Consider the following 17,837-nt stretch of genomic DNA (forward strand, 5'->3'; position numbering starts at 1 on the left):
TTTGTTTGCTGCAAAGAAATGTGACTTTAAGGCAAAACTATTTTATTAGGGTCGGAGCACTGAAAGTGCCGAAGGACCATGGTTTTAGGCAGCGAGCCGTCCAGTCGTCATTTGGACGGTCAATTTTCGGAAAAGACGGGCAAAACAATTGCGGACGTGTTGCTCAAAGCCGTCTAAAATATGTGTATAAGGGCCATCGCTACTTGTCACCGTCTAATTCTGCCTAAATCCATCGTTAAATCCACCCCTGTTCTCATCCAACTCCACTGGCTCCCTATTCTTTACCAGTATAAAAACCTTCTCCGCACCTACAATGCTCTCCACAATCTAGCCCCCACTTACCTCTGGGACCTCCTCCATGAATGCATTCCCTCCCTCCGCTCAACGTCTGCTGGACTTCTCACCATCCCCACATCACACCTTCAGCTGCTCAGCACCGGTCTGGACCTCCCTCCCCCCAAACATAAGACAGACTCCATCACATCATTCAAGACTGAACTCAAAACCCACCTGGTCAAACACTTTAATTGGACGCTGTGTATTTCACTTCACTTGTCTTTATGTTTTTTTTGTTGTTGTTTTTTTATTTATGATCTTTTGATGTCTTGATGTTTTGTCTTCTTATTCTCTGTAAAGTGACCTTGGGTGACCTGAAATTATTATTATTATTATTATTATTATTATTATTATTATTATTATTATTATTATTATTATTATTATTATTATTATTATTATTATTATTATTATTTGGTTGTGTCTGCCAGAGGTTCATAGATGCTGTTGGGACAGGCACCCGCAAGGACCAACAAATGCAGACATTGCAACATAAAGAAAAAACACAAACTTCTTAAATATTTATGAAGCACTATGTTATTAAAAATCTTTGTTTTGCATTCCACTTTCATGTGATGAAAGACTTTCACCGAATCCTTTAAAAATATTGCTTCGTGTTTCTTGTGCATTGAACCATCTGATCCAGTTAGGCAGTTTAAAACAATGATTCTTAGAAAGGTGGTCTTTACCTTTAGCTTTGGTGGCACCTCTTGTCCACAGAAAATGTCATTTGAACTAAGTGCGTGTAAAACTTTGCAGTTGTAGTGACATCATGTGAACGTTTATGAGTTACATGTGATGAGAGGGTTCATATATATTTTCTAACGCTTGACCATACTTACCGTCATTCTCGCCTTCTTCATGTCCGGCTGGTCTTTATCCGCTTTCGTTTTCTCCATGCACAAGAAAACAAATGTAAGGGTACCCAGGAAGATTTAAAAAATAAATAAGGATGCGGCAATCATCTGTTCCTGCACAGAGAAAGATGCATACAACCACACACATATTGAATTAGGGCAGGGGTCGGCAAACTTCAACACTCAAAGAGCCATTTGGATTCGTTTGCCACTGAACAGAACATGCTGGCAGCCCATCTTGCAGTGGGACCGGGGTTCAAGGAGCTGCAGCAGAGGGATGAAAGAGCTGCATGCAGCTCCGAAGCCGCCGGTTGCCGACCCCTGAATTAGTGAAAAGTGAATGAGGACAAAGAAACTAAAGAGATCGGCCTCTTTTACTTACAGAACTACAACAGGCTGAGGGTCGAGGGAGATGCTACGGCCAGAAGGCCCCGTCTGGCCGGACGGCTGAGCCGGCTGGAACCTGCTGTGAGCAGCCGTTTGTGGAGTTTGCCACTCAAACTTTTGAGGAGCTGCACCCACGTTAATCCCATCACTGTATCCTATATATATATATACATACTACTAAATACATCAAAAACATTTTACTGTTTCTGTGAATTCTAACTAACTTGCTCATTTGGTGAAAAAAAACCAATACTCTTACCTATTTATATTTCTGTTATTTTCATCTACATAAATGTACATGTACCAGTTTTCCCAAAAATTGATTATCAGCTCAAACCAAAGTCCTGTCATCAAGTGTTTTCTCTACATGTACTGTAATATGTAGTGGTGTAGCCTCCAACAACTCCATGTTTCAAATGATGTTCTGACCACATTAGGACTCAATCCAGCACCCACAGTCACCCACTTTGGAACTCCTGAAATTGCTGAATTCAGATACACAATAGGAAAGTAGATGAGAAAACCTTTTCAGTGAGAGCTGAAGTGTCTCTCAGGAGAAAAATTCCAATGTGTTTGTATAAAGAGAAACACCACCAGAAACTAGTGTGTATCCACTGTTGTGGTGTCTTATTTGTGCTTTCAAGCAAGAAATATCATCAGATTAAAAGAAAAAAAAACACCCAAAGAGGATAAGATCTGTGTATCTGTGTAACAGAGATTTTGTGTCTTCTCTTATTTTTAGTTTCCCTCTGTCAGCAATTGCATCTTATTCTACTTAGATCTTTTCCTCAAAAATTCTGTTCTTATTCACACTGAGACCAAAGAAACTGTGTTATCTGAGTTAGTCGTATAAAGCGTTACGTTTCAGAGGTGGTTGATCAGATCATGACACAGAATGCGCAAGAACCAATTCACAAAGAAATAAAGAATGTTTTATTCCAATTTAAGGTTCAAAATACAAATCGTCTTTTTAACAGACCCAATAGAACTTTTTCAGTATAAGTGTTAGTCCATGTGCATAACTTCAGGTATTTATCTGCTTCTGTTTGAGAAGTGAACATTCATATTTTTCATGAAGGTTGATATCCAATCAGGTAAAATGTCAAATCATTCAACCAACTGGTGGCATATCTTGAACTGCATAACATACAGGTGCTAGAGCGATTGTTTACTTTTTTATTGCTTCATGAAATTATGTTAATACCCAAAGGAACATTTTTACTTTCAAATATGCATTGTCTTAAGTTGCAAATGCTTAAATTGATCAAATAAAGTATTAGTTGCACCATTTATGAAGCCTTGGATCAGTGAAAAACAATGTTTCTGTGCAAATTAGTTTTTTTATGACATTATATTTTTCAAAGTAGAAGTCAAAGTCTATTGCTTTGAGTTGGCTGCTTCAGATCCATGGCATAACAGTAAAATCCCTTTTTCATAAAGACAGTTTCTCTATGCTTTATTTTGAAACTATGGGAAGTGAGAGTTAACTTTGCAGACCAGAGACAACATTTGTTTATCAGGATGGTTTCTTCTACATCATGATCCTCTTCTGAGGAAACAAGGAGACCAGAGTTGGATCTTTGCAACTTTTGCTGGTTTGGATTTCCTCTTGGACACGCAGCAGACGGATCCTCTCTGCCTTGGACTCCCTTTCGTAGTAAGGACACACCTTCAGGTGCTCTGAGATGGACGGGACATCTTTGAAGCTCCAAGTAGCCACAGGAGAGAACAAAGTGCTGAACTGCCAAACCTATATGTCGTCAGAAAGAGATGGATCAGAGTAAGGAATACAAATCTACAGATTTATAGCTGTAAAATACCCAATTTCATGTTATCGAACCTTCTGCTTCACCCTCCACTTGGCTCCTCGGTGAGAGGAGGTCTTCTTCTCCCAGAGGAGGGTGACCATCCCTCGGTCCTGCAGCAGAGACCAGCACACCTGTCTCATGAGGTGGGACACCAGAGCCAGCTGGGACAGGGACAAGCTGTCCAGAAAGCTGGCCATGTGACACAGCACCTCGTAGGGCAGCGAGCTCAGGGAGTCCTCCCCTTCTCCTTCTCCTCCTCCTCCTCTCCTCCTCTCAGCGGCAGACGAGCCCATTTCACTCCCACATGGCTGGGAAGCCTCTTCAAGAGATGCAGGGATGGCGGGATGGAGGCTGAAGCAGCCCAGATCCTTGCTGAATGCAAGTGTCAGAACATGTGTGAGGTCATCCACTCATTCTTTTTCAAATCACATCAAAGTGCTTGGTTATTAAGACACTAAACCATAAAATATTCTCACAATAACCAAACAACATGTGAGAAAATGGTTAATAATCTTACAGAGATGTATTCAAATGTCTGCCTCAAGTAATTAAAAAATATCTGAATAAATAATAGAAACTTTATATTTTGCAATTATATGAACTCTTGGAAAATATATGAGTTCTAATAACTTATCTATTCTCTTCTCATTTTTTCAGTTTAATGATATGTTTATCAACCACAGGTGGCATTACTGCATCATGTTCTGAGCCAATAATTGGTGAGTAGTTACTTTTTAGTTTTACATACAGACAAATATTAATTCAATATCAAAGAGCAACAACTTCACTCTGAGCTGTTTTTGGTTAAAGCAGTGATTTTAAGATTTCATGTTTCTACAGATACCTGGAGAAAAAAATGTGTCAGAGGAGTAAATTGGTTCCTTTACTTTGTACACTTGCATGAGGAAGTCGGGAGTATAAATAGAACATGAAGCAGGAGCTAGTTTAGGTTTTACAACATTAATTGACCAAGCTGATGAGGTCAATTCAACTTGACAGATTTTGCAGCACATTTTTTTTGATGCTAATGCCTGTCTACACTCTTGTTTACTAATGCCTCACTTTTTCTTGCACACAGCACAGGAGCAGAGTAGTAAAACTGTATTTTTGTGTCTCTGACAACTACTAAACAGCTATTTTCTCCACTACTAACGAATCAATAAAGCAAGAAGCTGCACTACACTGATGCAAAATGGGCTGTAATGAAGAAACCTGGACTTGAAAATGCTATCAAACAGATATAAAAGGTGAATATATTTCACATTTATGGTTTATCGAGGGTTGTTTTTGACATTTTTACAAGTTTTGCCTTACTTGTAGTTCACATTGGCATCATGCGTTGAGGGCCGAAATCTCTTCTGGCTATAAGTGCATCCCAAATAAGCCAGTGGGCATCTGTGCTCAAACCATCCATTCACACCCATCTGGATGTCACTGTGGATGTTTCTGGTTTGAAAAACAAAAATCTTGATTACTGCAAACAGTATAGCTTCCCCACATAATAAAATCATCTACTTAAATTGAGACTTCCAGATGCCAACTCACTTGTAGTGTGTGCAGTACTCTCTGCGCTGGAAGGTGTGTCCGCAGAGGAAGGTGAAGGCCGAGCTGGCCTTGTGGTGACGACTGGTGACGCCCTCTACCTGCAGCTGGAGGTGCAGCTCCAGACGTTTCCCTGCTGTCAGATCAGCCAGGGAGGTTTTCCTCTGGAACGGAGCAGACGGAAAGTTGTAGGTCTGAGTGCCTTCGTCCTGTAGCAGGGTGTCGGAGCACACGCTCTCCGCTATGAGGTGACCCCGCAGCTCTCTTTCCAGGGAGCACAGCAGGGAGGCCTGCAAAGCAAAACCATCATATTTATAGTCATATTGTCGCACTGTTGCAGATAAGTTCCAGCTGGTAGATGTTGGATGGAAGTTTTGAAAACAAAGCTTGCACATCTCACCTGGACCTCCTCCCACACCGGCATGTCATTCAGTGCCACGCCCAGGTCACTGGTATCCACAGCCTTATTCTCTCTCCTGTAGAAGTTGGGGTTACGGATGCGGCCCTGCCTGGCGGCGAAGCTGGTCGGGACTTTAAAGGTGCGTACAGTGATAATCTTCATAGGCTCCACGTGTCCGTGCACCAACTTCTTTGCTTGACAGGGGAATAAGGAAGACGATATGGAAGGAGAAGCACATGCACCGGGATCTGGAACTGTAGCAGCCATACAGGCTGTATCTTCCTCCATAAGAGGCCCGAGGCCTTTCCCTCGGCCACGGCCGGCTGCAGCCGTCCCTCCAGCTTCCCTACACCCTCCCATCTCCATACTGAACATGCGCTCCCAGACGTTGTAGTTTTCCAAAAGATTTGCATCCACTTCCGATGCTCTGGCAATCGCCTCTCTCTCCTCCTGAGAGAGCTCCAGCTCATCTTCAAGCTGAACCTCATCCCCTATTTCCTCATCAATCTCTTTTGATTCTGGGCTTTGGATGTTTAAAAAGGTGAAAGACTGCCAGGTGTGACTGCTGGCTTCTTTTGCAGCGGCCTCCTTCTCCAGCAGGGCCTTTCTCTGTCTCTCCTTTCTCCTCCTCTCCTCCATCTTCTCTTCTTCTCTGTCCTCCTCCTCCACGGTGTTGATCAGCTCCGGGAACAACTTCTTCATCTTCAAGGAATGAAACAGGCGGTCCTGGTCATTCAGGGCCATGGCCAGGTCCAGGCATCCCCCTCGATGTCTTTCCTCCAGCAGGTTTTCATGAAGCTCAGTGTTCAGGTGGGAGTGGGCATCGTTGGCCGGCCAGCGGTTCCACTCCATGGAGCAGCACACCACGCTGGCCGGACAGGCCTGCAGGTGGGCCGCCCGCGAGGAGCGGGGCAGCTGGAGGGGGCAGCCATACTCAGCGTTGATGCAGGGGACTCTGACGTTGGGGCAGAGCAGCAGGTGGTCCTCCTCCTTGCAGAGGTGGAAGAGAGCTCCGCAGTGCAGACCGCAGGGGGTGAGCGCACAGCTCACAGAGACCTCCACCCGGGTCCTGCAGCGCCGGCTGAAGCAGTAGTCACAGTGGACATGGCCTCTGGATCTGGAGGCTCGAGATCGTTGACTCTGGTTTAGATACATAAAGAGTAAAAGGAAGTCAAGATATCTTGACTTTGTCAGCAGACGAGGTGAATACGGTACTTATAAATAGAATTTAAAGTAGAAAGTATAATACACTCAACATAAAACAGTGTGAAATACAGTTATTAAAACCACTACACAACCAAATGGAAATGTTCTAGAACATGGTTTTATAAATGAAATCACACCATCTGTCAGATTTTGCTGCACCGGGTCTCTGTATCGGCTCCGTCCTGCAAACAGAGAAGATATTATTAATTTACACATTTCCAGGCACAATGTTCTTGAAAGAAGTGCAAGCATACACAGAATGGCAGAATTCCAAAAGTGTCCAGCGTCTTAAGTAATTGAAAAGTGTGGATTACCAAGCACGAGCTGGAAACCTGGAAACACGCTTCTATCGTGCTTCTTCCTTTGCTGTTAAAGACGGAGTGACTGTGTGTGTGTGTGAGTGTGTTTGTCTGTGTTATGTGTGTGTGTTATAAATAGAGCAGACGGCCGACCAAGAAAATGTTACACAGGTGGTCAGGAACATGGTTTGAATTACCGCCTCGCCCGGTCATTCACATCAGGAAATCTGTCTCACTATCTTTGATCTAATTGATACTGTGCTACAGTGAGGAAGCGAAACAAAGAGTGGAAAATCACCCTGAGGTTCAAATAAGACCAAAACCTCTGTCTGCCTGGGGAGATTTCTTACAAAATACTAGATCTGTGAATATTTTATTGCAGTGACACCAACAGATAAACTTCTCTCTGTGGAAAGTAAATGAAATAAGATGCAAAACTCCAAAAGTCTTACAGACTGAATTCATTGCACCACAGAAAGACTGTGGGGGGGGGAGTTATTTCTACCCTTGAACCTCCTCGGTGGTGCTTGTCTAATTTTAACCTTTCAGTTTAAAGAACACGCAGACGGAAAGTTATAAAACCAAAGACACAACACAACTCGTCTGTGGTGGCTGCCTGGTAAGACGCCTGGTGAGAAAGTTTGATCTTGTTGTGGAAAGAATCTTTGATTTTGTTCAACTAAATTGAGTGAAGTGCATTGAAACAGCTGGGATCCATTGTAAAAAGTAGAAATTTGACATTTGAGTTGCTCTGAGCAGTGTGTTACAACAACACACAGTTTAAGCGCCTGCCCTTTATTTCATTGTATGTTTAATTAAATGTATGTATATGTGAGATGGGCTGCGCTTCATAGTACAAAAGTCATGGTTTCAAATCCAGGCTCTTCAGTGTGGGATTTGCATGTTCTTCCAGTGTATGTGTAGGTTTCCTCCCACAGTCCAAAACGTCCATGTGAGGTTAACTGATGACTTGTGTGTGTGGTTGCCTGTCTCTGTGTGTTTGCCCTGTGATGGACTGGTGACCTGTTCAGGGATTCATGGCTTCAGTGGCCCAGGACCCTGAACTGGACGGATCAACAAAGAAGATAGATGGATGGACATATCAGAGCTGCAGAGACACATAATGTGTTTTTATTTATAATGCATTTATAATAAATGCAGTTGAATTAGTGCGAAACTGCTGTTTTGTGATTAGCAGTTACTGGTCCTCGAAGGACACAATGAGGTAATGGGATCAACAGGACAAAGAAATCTCCAAAGAAGAAGAACAATATGTTCATGTTTCATGAAAATGAATGATTAAAAATAACAATGGGCAACTTTGACCTCTGCGTCTTACCACAGTGGAGTTTAATGCTTGGAAAACATGACTGCTGATTCCTTTAGTTGACTTGATTATTCATTCGTCTTCTCTATAGTATCCACTCATCTATCTATTTATCCGTCTTCTATACCGCTTTATCAAATCAGAGGGGCAAGATGATGGAGCTGAGCCCAGATAACTATGGGCAAAGGTCTGTCCATCACAGGGCAATCACAGGAAAACAGACACACAAACTCACAATAACATCTTACAGACATCAATTTGCCTCAAAATGTATGTTTGTTGACCGTAGGAGGACACTGAAGTATGTGGAGAAACCCATATGTGTACACAGGAAGAACATACACACTTCTTCATAAAGGCCTGACCGACCCAGACTTCAACCCAATGTGTGAGATTAAATTAATCTATTTTCAGGAGTCACAAAGCAGAAAAACATTTTCCATTTCTATTATCTGTTAATCACTGTTTTGAACCAATGTCACAGATTTCAGCGTCAAATTGTCTCTATGTGTTTTTCAGGACAATAAAATCATCTGATTGCGTCCTGTGAATATGGTAAGTCGAGACAGTTCATTTTAAATTAACATTATGTTATATTATTCCATCCATCCATCATTTTGTATTCATTTCACACGGACCCCATCCCACAGTCGCTACAGGCCCAAACCTGGTGGAGTAGAACTGAGTCATATTATGTGACATAGTGGTCAGTCAGGTCATCCATCCAACTATCTGCTATACCGCTTCATCCAACAAAGGGTTCCAGGGTGTCGGATCTGATCCAAACAGATTTTGCAAACCCTGAACCGTCTTTGTGTCGATACTTAAAAAAAAAAAAAGAAAGAAAAAACTAAAAAGGTATATCAGCCCATTATTAATTATTCTGACATCAATCCATTAGGCTGTGAATAATGTTTCTTTTGGTTGGACTGGATGAAAATTTCTCATTGATACGAACAGGCCCAGTAGCTACAATTAGTAAAAAGGTTAAAACCTATTCTTTATCCGGTTAGAATGAATAACTGCAGTAATATATCAGTGATCTACAAATATTTCAAAATGGCCAATTTGTCATCTATAAATTTCATATTTTCATCACTTGGTCAGTTACCTGATGTGTTCCAGATGAATTTACATTGACACAGCAACAGATATTTAAATCCTGACACAATGTCCATCTAAAGCTTGTACATCATGTTCATGGACACTGTGCACAGAAAGTCCCAAAAGCCTGAACTCAAATAAGGGATACTTTAGCTTTGAGGTGAAACCTCTATGACACCATGTGGCCCAGGTCAGCACCTTTGTGATTTATTTAATCATTCAAGTAAACAGTGTTGTTCTGTTCTCCTTTCACACCTCAATCCAAACCAGAGTCAACGATCTCGAGTCTCCAGATCCAGAGGCCATGTCCACTGTGACTCCTGCTTCAGCCGGCGCTGCAGGACCCGGGTGGAGGTCTCTGTGAGCTGTGCGCTCACCCCCTGCCGTCTGCACTGCGGAGCTCTCTTCCACCTCTGCAAGGAGGAGGACCACCTGCTGCTCTGCCCCAACGTCAGAGTCCCCTGCATCAACTCTGAGTACGGCTGCCCCCTCCAGCTGCCCCGCTCCTCACGGGCGGCCCACCTGCAGGCCTGTCCGGCCAGCGTGGTGTGCTGCTCCATGGACTGGCTCCGCTGGCCCACCGACGACACCCACCCACACAATGACAAGGCCCTGAAGGACAACGTGCTGCGGGAGAGAGAGGAGCAGCAGGTGGAGGCTTTGGACCTCGCCATGGCCTTGGTGGATCAGTCAGAGCTCTACAGCCGCCTGAAGATGAAGCCCCTCTATCCAGAGCTGATGGAGGAGGAGGAGGAGGACGAAACACATGAAGAAGAAAAGAAGGAGTCAGCAGTTGGAGGACTGATGAACGACGTTGAAAACAAAGAGACCAGTGAAGGTGATAGAAAGTGCTGCTCTGACCCAACACATGTCAACAACACTGCAAAACAGTGTTTAGAGAAGCAAGTTTGTGTTCAGAAGTTCACTAGTTTAAATCCAACTGCCAACAAATCACTACTGTGGGCTGCTGAGCAAGACCCTTAAAGTCGGATTGCTTCCTAGGAGCCCACTGCTACCAGAATGTACAGTGAGAAGGTTAACTATGAAGAGGAAGGGTTCAATACAGACGTATAATCATCAATAAAGTTTCTATATTCTTAAAAACAGGCAGCTTTGGCTGGAAATGTTGATATAATAAGATTACAAAACATTAGCCTGCAGACATACAGGTATGCTGAGTACTGTATGTCCACAATAATACTAAGACCATTTCATGTGTACGTTTGTTGCCAATAACTTTTATATTAACAGAATATATTCTTGCTTTATACATAAATTTGTTATATAAAAAACTTGCAATGGTGTTATGTTTCAAATGTAATTTAGTTTTTTATTTATTTTGAAATAGTGTCCTTTTTATATGCTGAGAAATGGAAATGTGCTTCAAATGTGAATAGTTAACACAGATAAATTAGAACAAATGCCTGCTATTGATAAAGTAATTCAATGTGGTGTACAAAACAACTACTACTCAAAGTTGTAACAGTAAATGCACTTAAATATACTTTTATTTCTAAGATTTAAATCATGCACATTCAGTGTGTATTAAAACCATATTTTTGTTGCTTTGTAAATTCAAGAATCACTCATAAGTTTTATGCAAAATCTTCACATATAGGAAGATTGAGTGTCCATATATTTTAAACTGTAGTTTTTCCTTTTCTGTTTTTATCCAGTGTGTGCTTTTATTTCTCACAGATCACCATGAAAGCAACGTGTGTGAGACTAAAGCTGCTGAGGAGACGGACCACACACAGATGAGTGTGAGGCCCTGTTTAGGCGTCAACGTGGAAAAACACAAGCTGTTCGAGATGATGTTCAGTATGGATAAAGGCGCCTGCACCGTCGCTGAGGAGAAACTCAACAATTCAAAACAACCGGATGAGAAGGAGAAGACCCGGAGTGAGAGAGGTTCAGAGGAGGCTGAGAGACAGGAGAAAACACAAATAGACAGCGAGGATTCAAAGGAGGAACTTGGCGGCTCTGACAGAAACGGTCCCCTGTCAGACACCAGCAAGACGGGGCTGGCCCCGTGGCAGGAGGGCGTGCTGGACCGCCTGAGGGAAGACCTCACCCCACAGGAGTACAACATGTACATGGTGCATCACGGCCGTATGCTGCTCGCCTTTGGGCAAATCGAGGCCTGCACCCCAAGAGATAAAGACTTTGTTTACGGCAGCCTGGAGCCCATTCCAGTCCAGACCCTGCGCTCCTTTAAGGTGATCTCAAGTTTATTAATCGGAAACCATAGATCAGCGGTAAAATCATGGAATAATAGCCTTTAAACTCCAAAGGTTTTCTTTGTTGTGGTGTAACGTATAAGTATTGATAAGGTATATTTTTCCAAATTTCAAAAATCAGTACTTAAAATTACTGCAATCTCAACAAAAAGCCAATTTTAATATTGCAAAATACAATGAATTGTTCAAAACAAGAACATCTACAACAAATTTTGAAGCCATTTGCATGCATCCTCTTCTTCTTCTTCTTCTTCTTCTTCTTCTTCTTCTTCTTATTATTATTATTATTATTATTATTATTATTATTGATAATAATAATACTAATAATACTAATAATAATAATAATAATAATAATAATAATAATAATAATAATAATAATAATAATAATAACAATAACAAACAATAATAATAATAGCAATAATAGTAATAAATGTTTGTTTGACACCCCTGGTATAGATCATCAGAGTGTTGTTACATCGTAATTGGTGCTCAAACATGTACTGAGCACTTCCTACTTCACACAAAATAAAAATAAAATTACAATCGAATCGATAGGTAATAGTCTTATAATGTAGATGCAATCACTCAGACAAAGCCCATATTTCTAATTTAATCACAGTTATGGCTTTAACTTACTGCGTTTTAGTCATTACAACTAAAAAGATAGTGCTGAGCAAATGACATGGTGAGTCACTCAGGATGTGCTCACTGTCCTCCGCTGTGTTTCTTCCTGTAAGGTACCAGACAGCTATCACTACAGGCGGCGGGTCCATCTGTACGACACGGCCTCGCGGGCTCAGAGTGAACCTCGCAGCGTGGACACGTCGGACCTCAGGGCTGATGAAGACGAGTGGTTCACTGACGAAGCAGCGGACACCCTGTTGGGCTATGCTGAGAGTGAGGTCATGGGTCACAAGGTACAAAATAGTACTGAAAAAAAGCATGAATGAACAAGGAATATATTTTATACTGAATGTAGAATAGAGGTTAACCTTATTGCATCACTGCACACATACTCCTTTGTCCTGAGTGGAGTTTGCACGTTCTTCCTGTGCCAGTAGAGGTTTTTAAGTCATGCTGCTTGGTTCCACAGTCAAAGAACATGGTTGTTAAGGTAAACGGAGGCTCTAGAGTGAATGAGTGTGATTCTCTTCCTCTCTCTGATGGACTTGATGATTGCCTGGTGTCCACACAGGTCAGCGAGCCGAAGGCGGCCGACGGCCTCTACTGCGACGTGGGAACACAGACTCACTCATTCCGCTCGGCTCCGTTCAGGAGGAAGACCACGCTGGTCGAGGTGATGGAGGGTCGACCGCTGAAGCTGCAGCTGCAACTGCAGGCGCAGAGCGTGAACAGCAGGCACAACAGAGGCAGCTCTGTCTTCACCTTCCTCTGCGGCCACACCTTCCACCGCCAAGAGTTTGCAGCACACTTCAGGTCTGTGAGGATCATAGTATATTTTCCTATATTTCCTTTTCAGGATCACACGGGTCGAGTGAGGCTGTGGTTTTAACACTGACATGGAGTTGTGGATTTTGGATTTCTTGATCTCTGAGAGACTGTACTTCTTCAGAAAGTCTCTCCCTCGTCTCCTACTAATTAATTGTTATCCGTCAGTCATAAAGATCCTCCTGCTGCACTGTACACTTCTCCAGCTCTATAGTGGAGAACAAGAAGGACCTGCAGCAGGTTGTGACGGGACAGAGCAAGTAATTAACCACAAATGCTCCCTTGGGCAGGTTTACACTGATGCATTAGCAGTATTTTTAAGGACTCCTCCCACCTTGGTCATCATTTCTAGACTCTTAAAGTTCTACACTTCCAGATTTTGAACAGTGAAATGTACTAAATGAGGGAAAATATCAAAAACAAAACCCTGACATGAATTAGAAGTTAGACAGATGCTCATGTTTGTTTCATTGTTTCATGTTGAGTGTGCGCACTGAAAGCTTGATCTATTTCCCAGAAACGTGCACAGTGACATCCAGACTTGTCTGAGCGGCTGGTTCGAGCAGAGATGCCCTCTGGCTTACCTGGGATGCACCTACAGCCAGCGAAGGTTTCAGCCCTCCACACATAAAGCCACGGTCATCTACAAGTGAGCTCACTCCCCAAAATGTTCATTTCTATTAACTTCACAACTTCAAATCAACAAAACGTGACTGAGAAGGCATGCTAAAGTCGTGGCATAAATATGCTGTTTGTTACTTCAATGAACTAAATTCAGTGGTGAGTTTATGTGACACAATATAACTTTACAGAATTCAAAATGTCCAGACAGATATGTCAAACTATCTAAATGTTAATCATCCTGCAAGAAGTTTCAGTCAGTGAAATGTATAAATTGCCAAATAGACATTTTTTTGGAGGAAGTTTCAAGTTTTTCATACCAGATTTTGTAAAAGAAAATAAGAAAAAAAGTGACCAATTTTAAAGTCTACTTGTACTTTTGACTCTAAAACTCAGGGGGGAAATTGAGTTGTTATTTACAGGTCACATGTTTATCATTTCATGCCCATTTGAGAATAAATGTGGCCCCTAAACTGAACACAAGTTTAAAATTTAAAAACTTTCAAATGACACCAAATTGACCAAAATAGGATCCGACACAAAGGAAGAGACGCAAAACAATAAGAAAGAGACAATAAAACCTCCACAAGGTGGAAACACAACCAGAAATTATTACTGTAAAGATGAAATATATTCTTTTATTGGCAGATTGTTTTTTCTTCAACAAAATCTAAAGGCAGGTTGTTGTTTTGTTTTTATTTATTTATTTTTTTTTTGCATTTTAACAAACTGACTATTCACATTACTTTATGTGCTGCCCTCATGTGGCTGCCTGAGACTATTTCAAATGATGGGCTCAGGCTGCACAACTTCAGTTCACAAACAATCCAGAAAAGTACAAATAAATTGAGTTACGTGGAACAATATATTATTCTGTGTGCTGTGTGTTAAATAAAAAATCTTTTCAATTTCCACAATATGGAAATGATTTTAACCGAAATCAGCACAGAGCACTTTCTCTTCACGTACACTCAAGACATAAAAATACGTCCAAACAAATAAATTGTACCCATGTGAGACTAAATAACTTCAAGAAATAGTTTAAAAATAGCACAAAAATTATGCAAAGCAGTTAAAATATTTATGTCACTGAGTAATTGTAGGAAAATCTAACAGGGACTTTTAAAAAAAATCTTTTTAATAAAAGCTATAATGAACATGTTGACACCACCAATGACACAAACTGTCCAATCTGAGATCCGATCAGCCACAGTGATTATCCTTACAACGATGTTGGCAATGCTTGTCATTTTAATTGGCTGCACAGTTTCTGCAGGCTTCAGCATGCATGTTATTACAATCCAACCAGTTTTTGTGAATGCTAATCACTGCTGCATTGTGGTTCAGTTCTGTGTCTCACTGTTGTAAAATGTTCCAACTCTCAGTCGGAAATAGCACATTTTATTATGAAAAATGCAGTTGATGTCTTATTTGTATTTTCTACACACAGATTTTCCTCTTTTGATACAATATGATGTGTTGAGGATAAATTCAGACATAATCTGAATCTACTAACTCAGATTGTACATTCTTTAGTGCAATGGTAAATAGAGGTGCGTGTCCCGCAGAGAGGACTCGAGGCTATTGTAGGATGGGCGCAGCAACAATAATTTTTTTTTCTGTCTGTGTGAGATGAGCAGTGACCATACAGCTGTTGAGTTGCACCGTGAGTCTTATTTGATTTTGCAAAGATAATGTTCCGATTCAGAGTTTCTCTCTCTCTCTCTCTCTCTCTCTCTCTCTCTCTCTCTCGCTCTCTCTCTCTCTCTCTCTCTCTGAGCTATTTTTGCACCAAGTGACAATTTGTAGAACAAATCCTGAAAGCATTTAAAGTTGGAAACACTGTAAGACATGATGCACTTTTATTTATTTCACTTTATTCAATCTGTTTGATATTGACTTGACAGTTTGTATCAAACATAAAGGAGTGCCATGGAGTCTAACCCTGTAAATGTCATAGTATTAAAGTTGGTCAGGTGGAAACAGTTTGCCTTACTGGATGAAATCTTCACTTTCAGGGCATCTTCAGGTTCTTTTGGTTTCTCTACATTGTGGCCAATGTTTACTCATGTGAGATATTCAGTGAGCTGCATGATGACTGCATTGCTATTAGTGCTGTGTAAACAAACTAATTGAACTTTTGTTTCCCAACAGCCAGGAACTAAGGAGTTTCAACTTGCGTCCAACCATTAAATATGCGGTGGATGAAAACTCGTCCAGAGGAGGAGGAGTAGGAGGAGGAGGAGGAGGAGGAAGAGGAGGCGAAGGGGAGGACTCCCTGAGCTCGCTGCCCTACGAGGTGCTGTGCCACATGGCCAGCTTCCTGGACAGCTTGTCCCTGTCCCAGCTGGCTCTGGTGTCCCACCTCATGAGGCAGGTGTGCTGGTCTCTGCTGCAGGACCGAGGGATGGTCACCCTCCTCTGGGAGAGGAAGACCTCCTCTCACCGAGGAGCCACATGGACGTCAAAGCCTGTGAGAAAGCCTCAGTCTTCATCACAAGCCCTGATCCTCCGTGTTTCCCGTCCTGACTCTGCCTCTGTCCCCTGCAGGTGTGGCAGTTCAGTCATCTGTTCTCCTCTGTGGATTCGTGGCTCATGGCAGATGTTGCTCCGATATCTGCTCATCTGAAGGTCTGTCCTTACTACGAGACGTCGGTACACAGCGGGCCGGTTCTCCTCCCCAGCATGAGTGAGAAACAGAGGAGCAGCCAGGAGACCCTCAGCCTGGTCGACCATTTCACAAGAGAAGGATTGGAATAATGAAGCTCTTTATGCCATCGTACAACCTGCAGTAGTTTTTGTGCTGCATTGCACTGATCTTATCAGTACGTGTCACAGTATCAATAAAATCTATAAAAAACTTCACATTGTGTATTAGTTTGATTTATTTGCTGCAACAATGTTTTATTGCAACAAATGTGTTAGTTACAATTGAGTGAATAAAGTACAGAATAATAGTGATACAGTGAAAAAAAGGTTCTTTTTCTGTATTTGTTACCACCCGGCTCTGCGAGGAGAAGGATGTAGGTGTAGGAAGTAACAAGCACCAGGTGAGTTTGGGTGAAGTGAGGATTTTATTTGTAGTTCTCAGGTTTACAATAATCAAACAGAGAACCAAGACACAATAACGATACAACAAAGGAGGGACAAACATGTAATGCCCATAACTAACTATACAATGATTGATTTAATATAACAAAAAGGCAGCTTCGCCTTTAACTAAAGTTTCAACTAATGCAAATTTACTAAACACAAGTGGTAAAAAGGAAATAAACAAATCGTGTAACTCAATCTAAAACAGCTGGTACCTTGACCAAACCGCTGGACAAAAGGTTCAGGTTGACTAAAGTTTAACTAAAATTCACACACTCAGAGATCGGAGTGGAGCCCAGTTCAATCGATCACAGTAACTAGTCCAAACACACACCAAGGTTTTCTCGAGGCAGACTGAGCAGACACCTCCCACATCAGCCACAATAATATAACTATGTATTATATGTCAAACTAAGTGATTTATGGCCTCCCTAATTAAAGTCAAATTTTTTTTTTTTTTATTGTTTGACGCAGGCGTGTCCCCGGCTAGCTCAGTTGGTAGAGCATGAGACTCACAATCTCAGGGTAGTGGGTTTGTGTCCCACGCCGGGCGCCACCTTCCCGTGGGCTCACCACCTGCAGGAAGGTTCTTAATCGGTGCATTGTGACCTGGGTGACGGTGCTCAAACTGCCACCCCCGCGACCCGGAAACGGATAAGCGGAAGAAAATGAATGAATGAATGAATGTTTGATGCAGGAGGAGGAGGGAGGAAAACGAGGAGAGGAAGAAGGATGGGAGGGGGTGGTGGGAGGAGGAGGGAGGAAGATGAGGAGAGGAAGAAGGACGAGAGGGGGTGGTAGGAGGAGGAGGGAGAAAGACGAGGAAAGGTCCGCGGTTAGGGAGGGGGGATTTGCAAATACTTAATTAAGAAAACTAAAACTTTATGGGTACATATATTCTCTAGCTGTTTTTCAATAAAGTATCTTTCCCTCACACATTCAGTTAGTTAAACTTTTGAAACTACGGAAGGTAAGATGGCTGAGAAACGGGTCATGAAAAAAGCTTATTACATTCCGGTGCTATTCCTTTCAAAAATGGCCTATGTGCGTGCTTTGAAGAAGAAGACCGGTAGTGAGGTCGAGCAGGCTTTCAAGTCCATCTTTCGTGAAGGTCAAAAACCTGAAAAACTACAAACAGACGCCAGGAAAAATTTTTTTAACAAGAATTTTA

At 42.0% G+C, this 17,837-nt stretch overlaps 2 protein-coding genes across 2 annotated transcripts; one reads left to right on the forward strand and one right to left on the reverse strand.

Moving 5' to 3' along the window:
* Positions 1 to 2,489: 2,489 nt before the first annotated feature.
* Positions 2,490 to 6,919, reverse strand: fbxo40.1 (F-box protein 40, tandem duplicate 1). Its single transcript, XM_080483893.1, has 7 exons — positions 6,848 to 6,919; positions 6,671 to 6,715; positions 5,328 to 6,467; positions 4,931 to 5,217; positions 4,700 to 4,831; positions 3,418 to 3,757; positions 2,490 to 3,327 (listed from the first exon to the last, which is right to left on the reverse strand). Exons 2-7 carry the CDS (start codon positions 6,671 to 6,673, stop codon positions 3,109 to 3,111), a joined length of 2,121 nt encoding a protein of 706 aa, XP_080340019.1. The 5' UTR covers positions 6,674 to 6,715; positions 6,848 to 6,919; the 3' UTR covers positions 2,490 to 3,108.
* Positions 6,920 to 7,379: 460 nt separating this feature from the next.
* LOC308121350 (F-box only protein 40-like) lies at positions 7,380 to 16,437 on the forward strand. Its single transcript, XM_080482531.1, has 9 exons — positions 7,380 to 7,451; positions 8,679 to 8,714; positions 9,534 to 10,101; positions 10,962 to 11,482; positions 12,241 to 12,420; positions 12,699 to 12,940; positions 13,470 to 13,601; positions 15,728 to 16,046; positions 16,124 to 16,437. Exons 2-9 carry the CDS (start codon positions 8,712 to 8,714, stop codon positions 16,331 to 16,333), a joined length of 2,175 nt encoding a protein of 724 aa, XP_080338657.1. The 5' UTR covers positions 7,380 to 7,451; positions 8,679 to 8,711; the 3' UTR covers positions 16,334 to 16,437.
* Positions 16,438 to 17,837: the final 1,400 nt, after the last annotated feature.

This window comes from Lipophrys pholis, assembly GCF_963383615.2.
Source record: "Lipophrys pholis genome assembly, chromosome: 16".
Lineage (NCBI taxonomy): Eukaryota > Metazoa > Chordata > Actinopteri > Blenniiformes > Blenniidae > Lipophrys > Lipophrys pholis.

Coding starts and splice junctions, on each gene's coding strand:
- fbxo40.1 (XM_080483893.1), bottom strand. Junction 4,832..4,930: donor GAGTACTGCACACACTACAA/GTGAGTTGGCAT, acceptor TTTTCAAACCAG/AAACATCCACAGTGACATCC. Junction 3,758..4,699: donor GATGCCAATGTGAACTACAA/GTAAGGCAAAAC, acceptor ACTTGCATTCAG/CAAGGATCTGGGCTGCTTCA.
- LOC308121350 (XM_080482531.1), top strand. Junction 11,483..12,240: donor AGACCCTGCGCTCCTTTAAG/GTGATCTCAAGT, acceptor TCTTCCTGTAAG/GTACCAGACAGCTATCACTA. Junction 12,941..13,469: donor GAGTTTGCAGCACACTTCAG/GTCTGTGAGGAT, acceptor TCTATTTCCCAG/AAACGTGCACAGTGACATCC.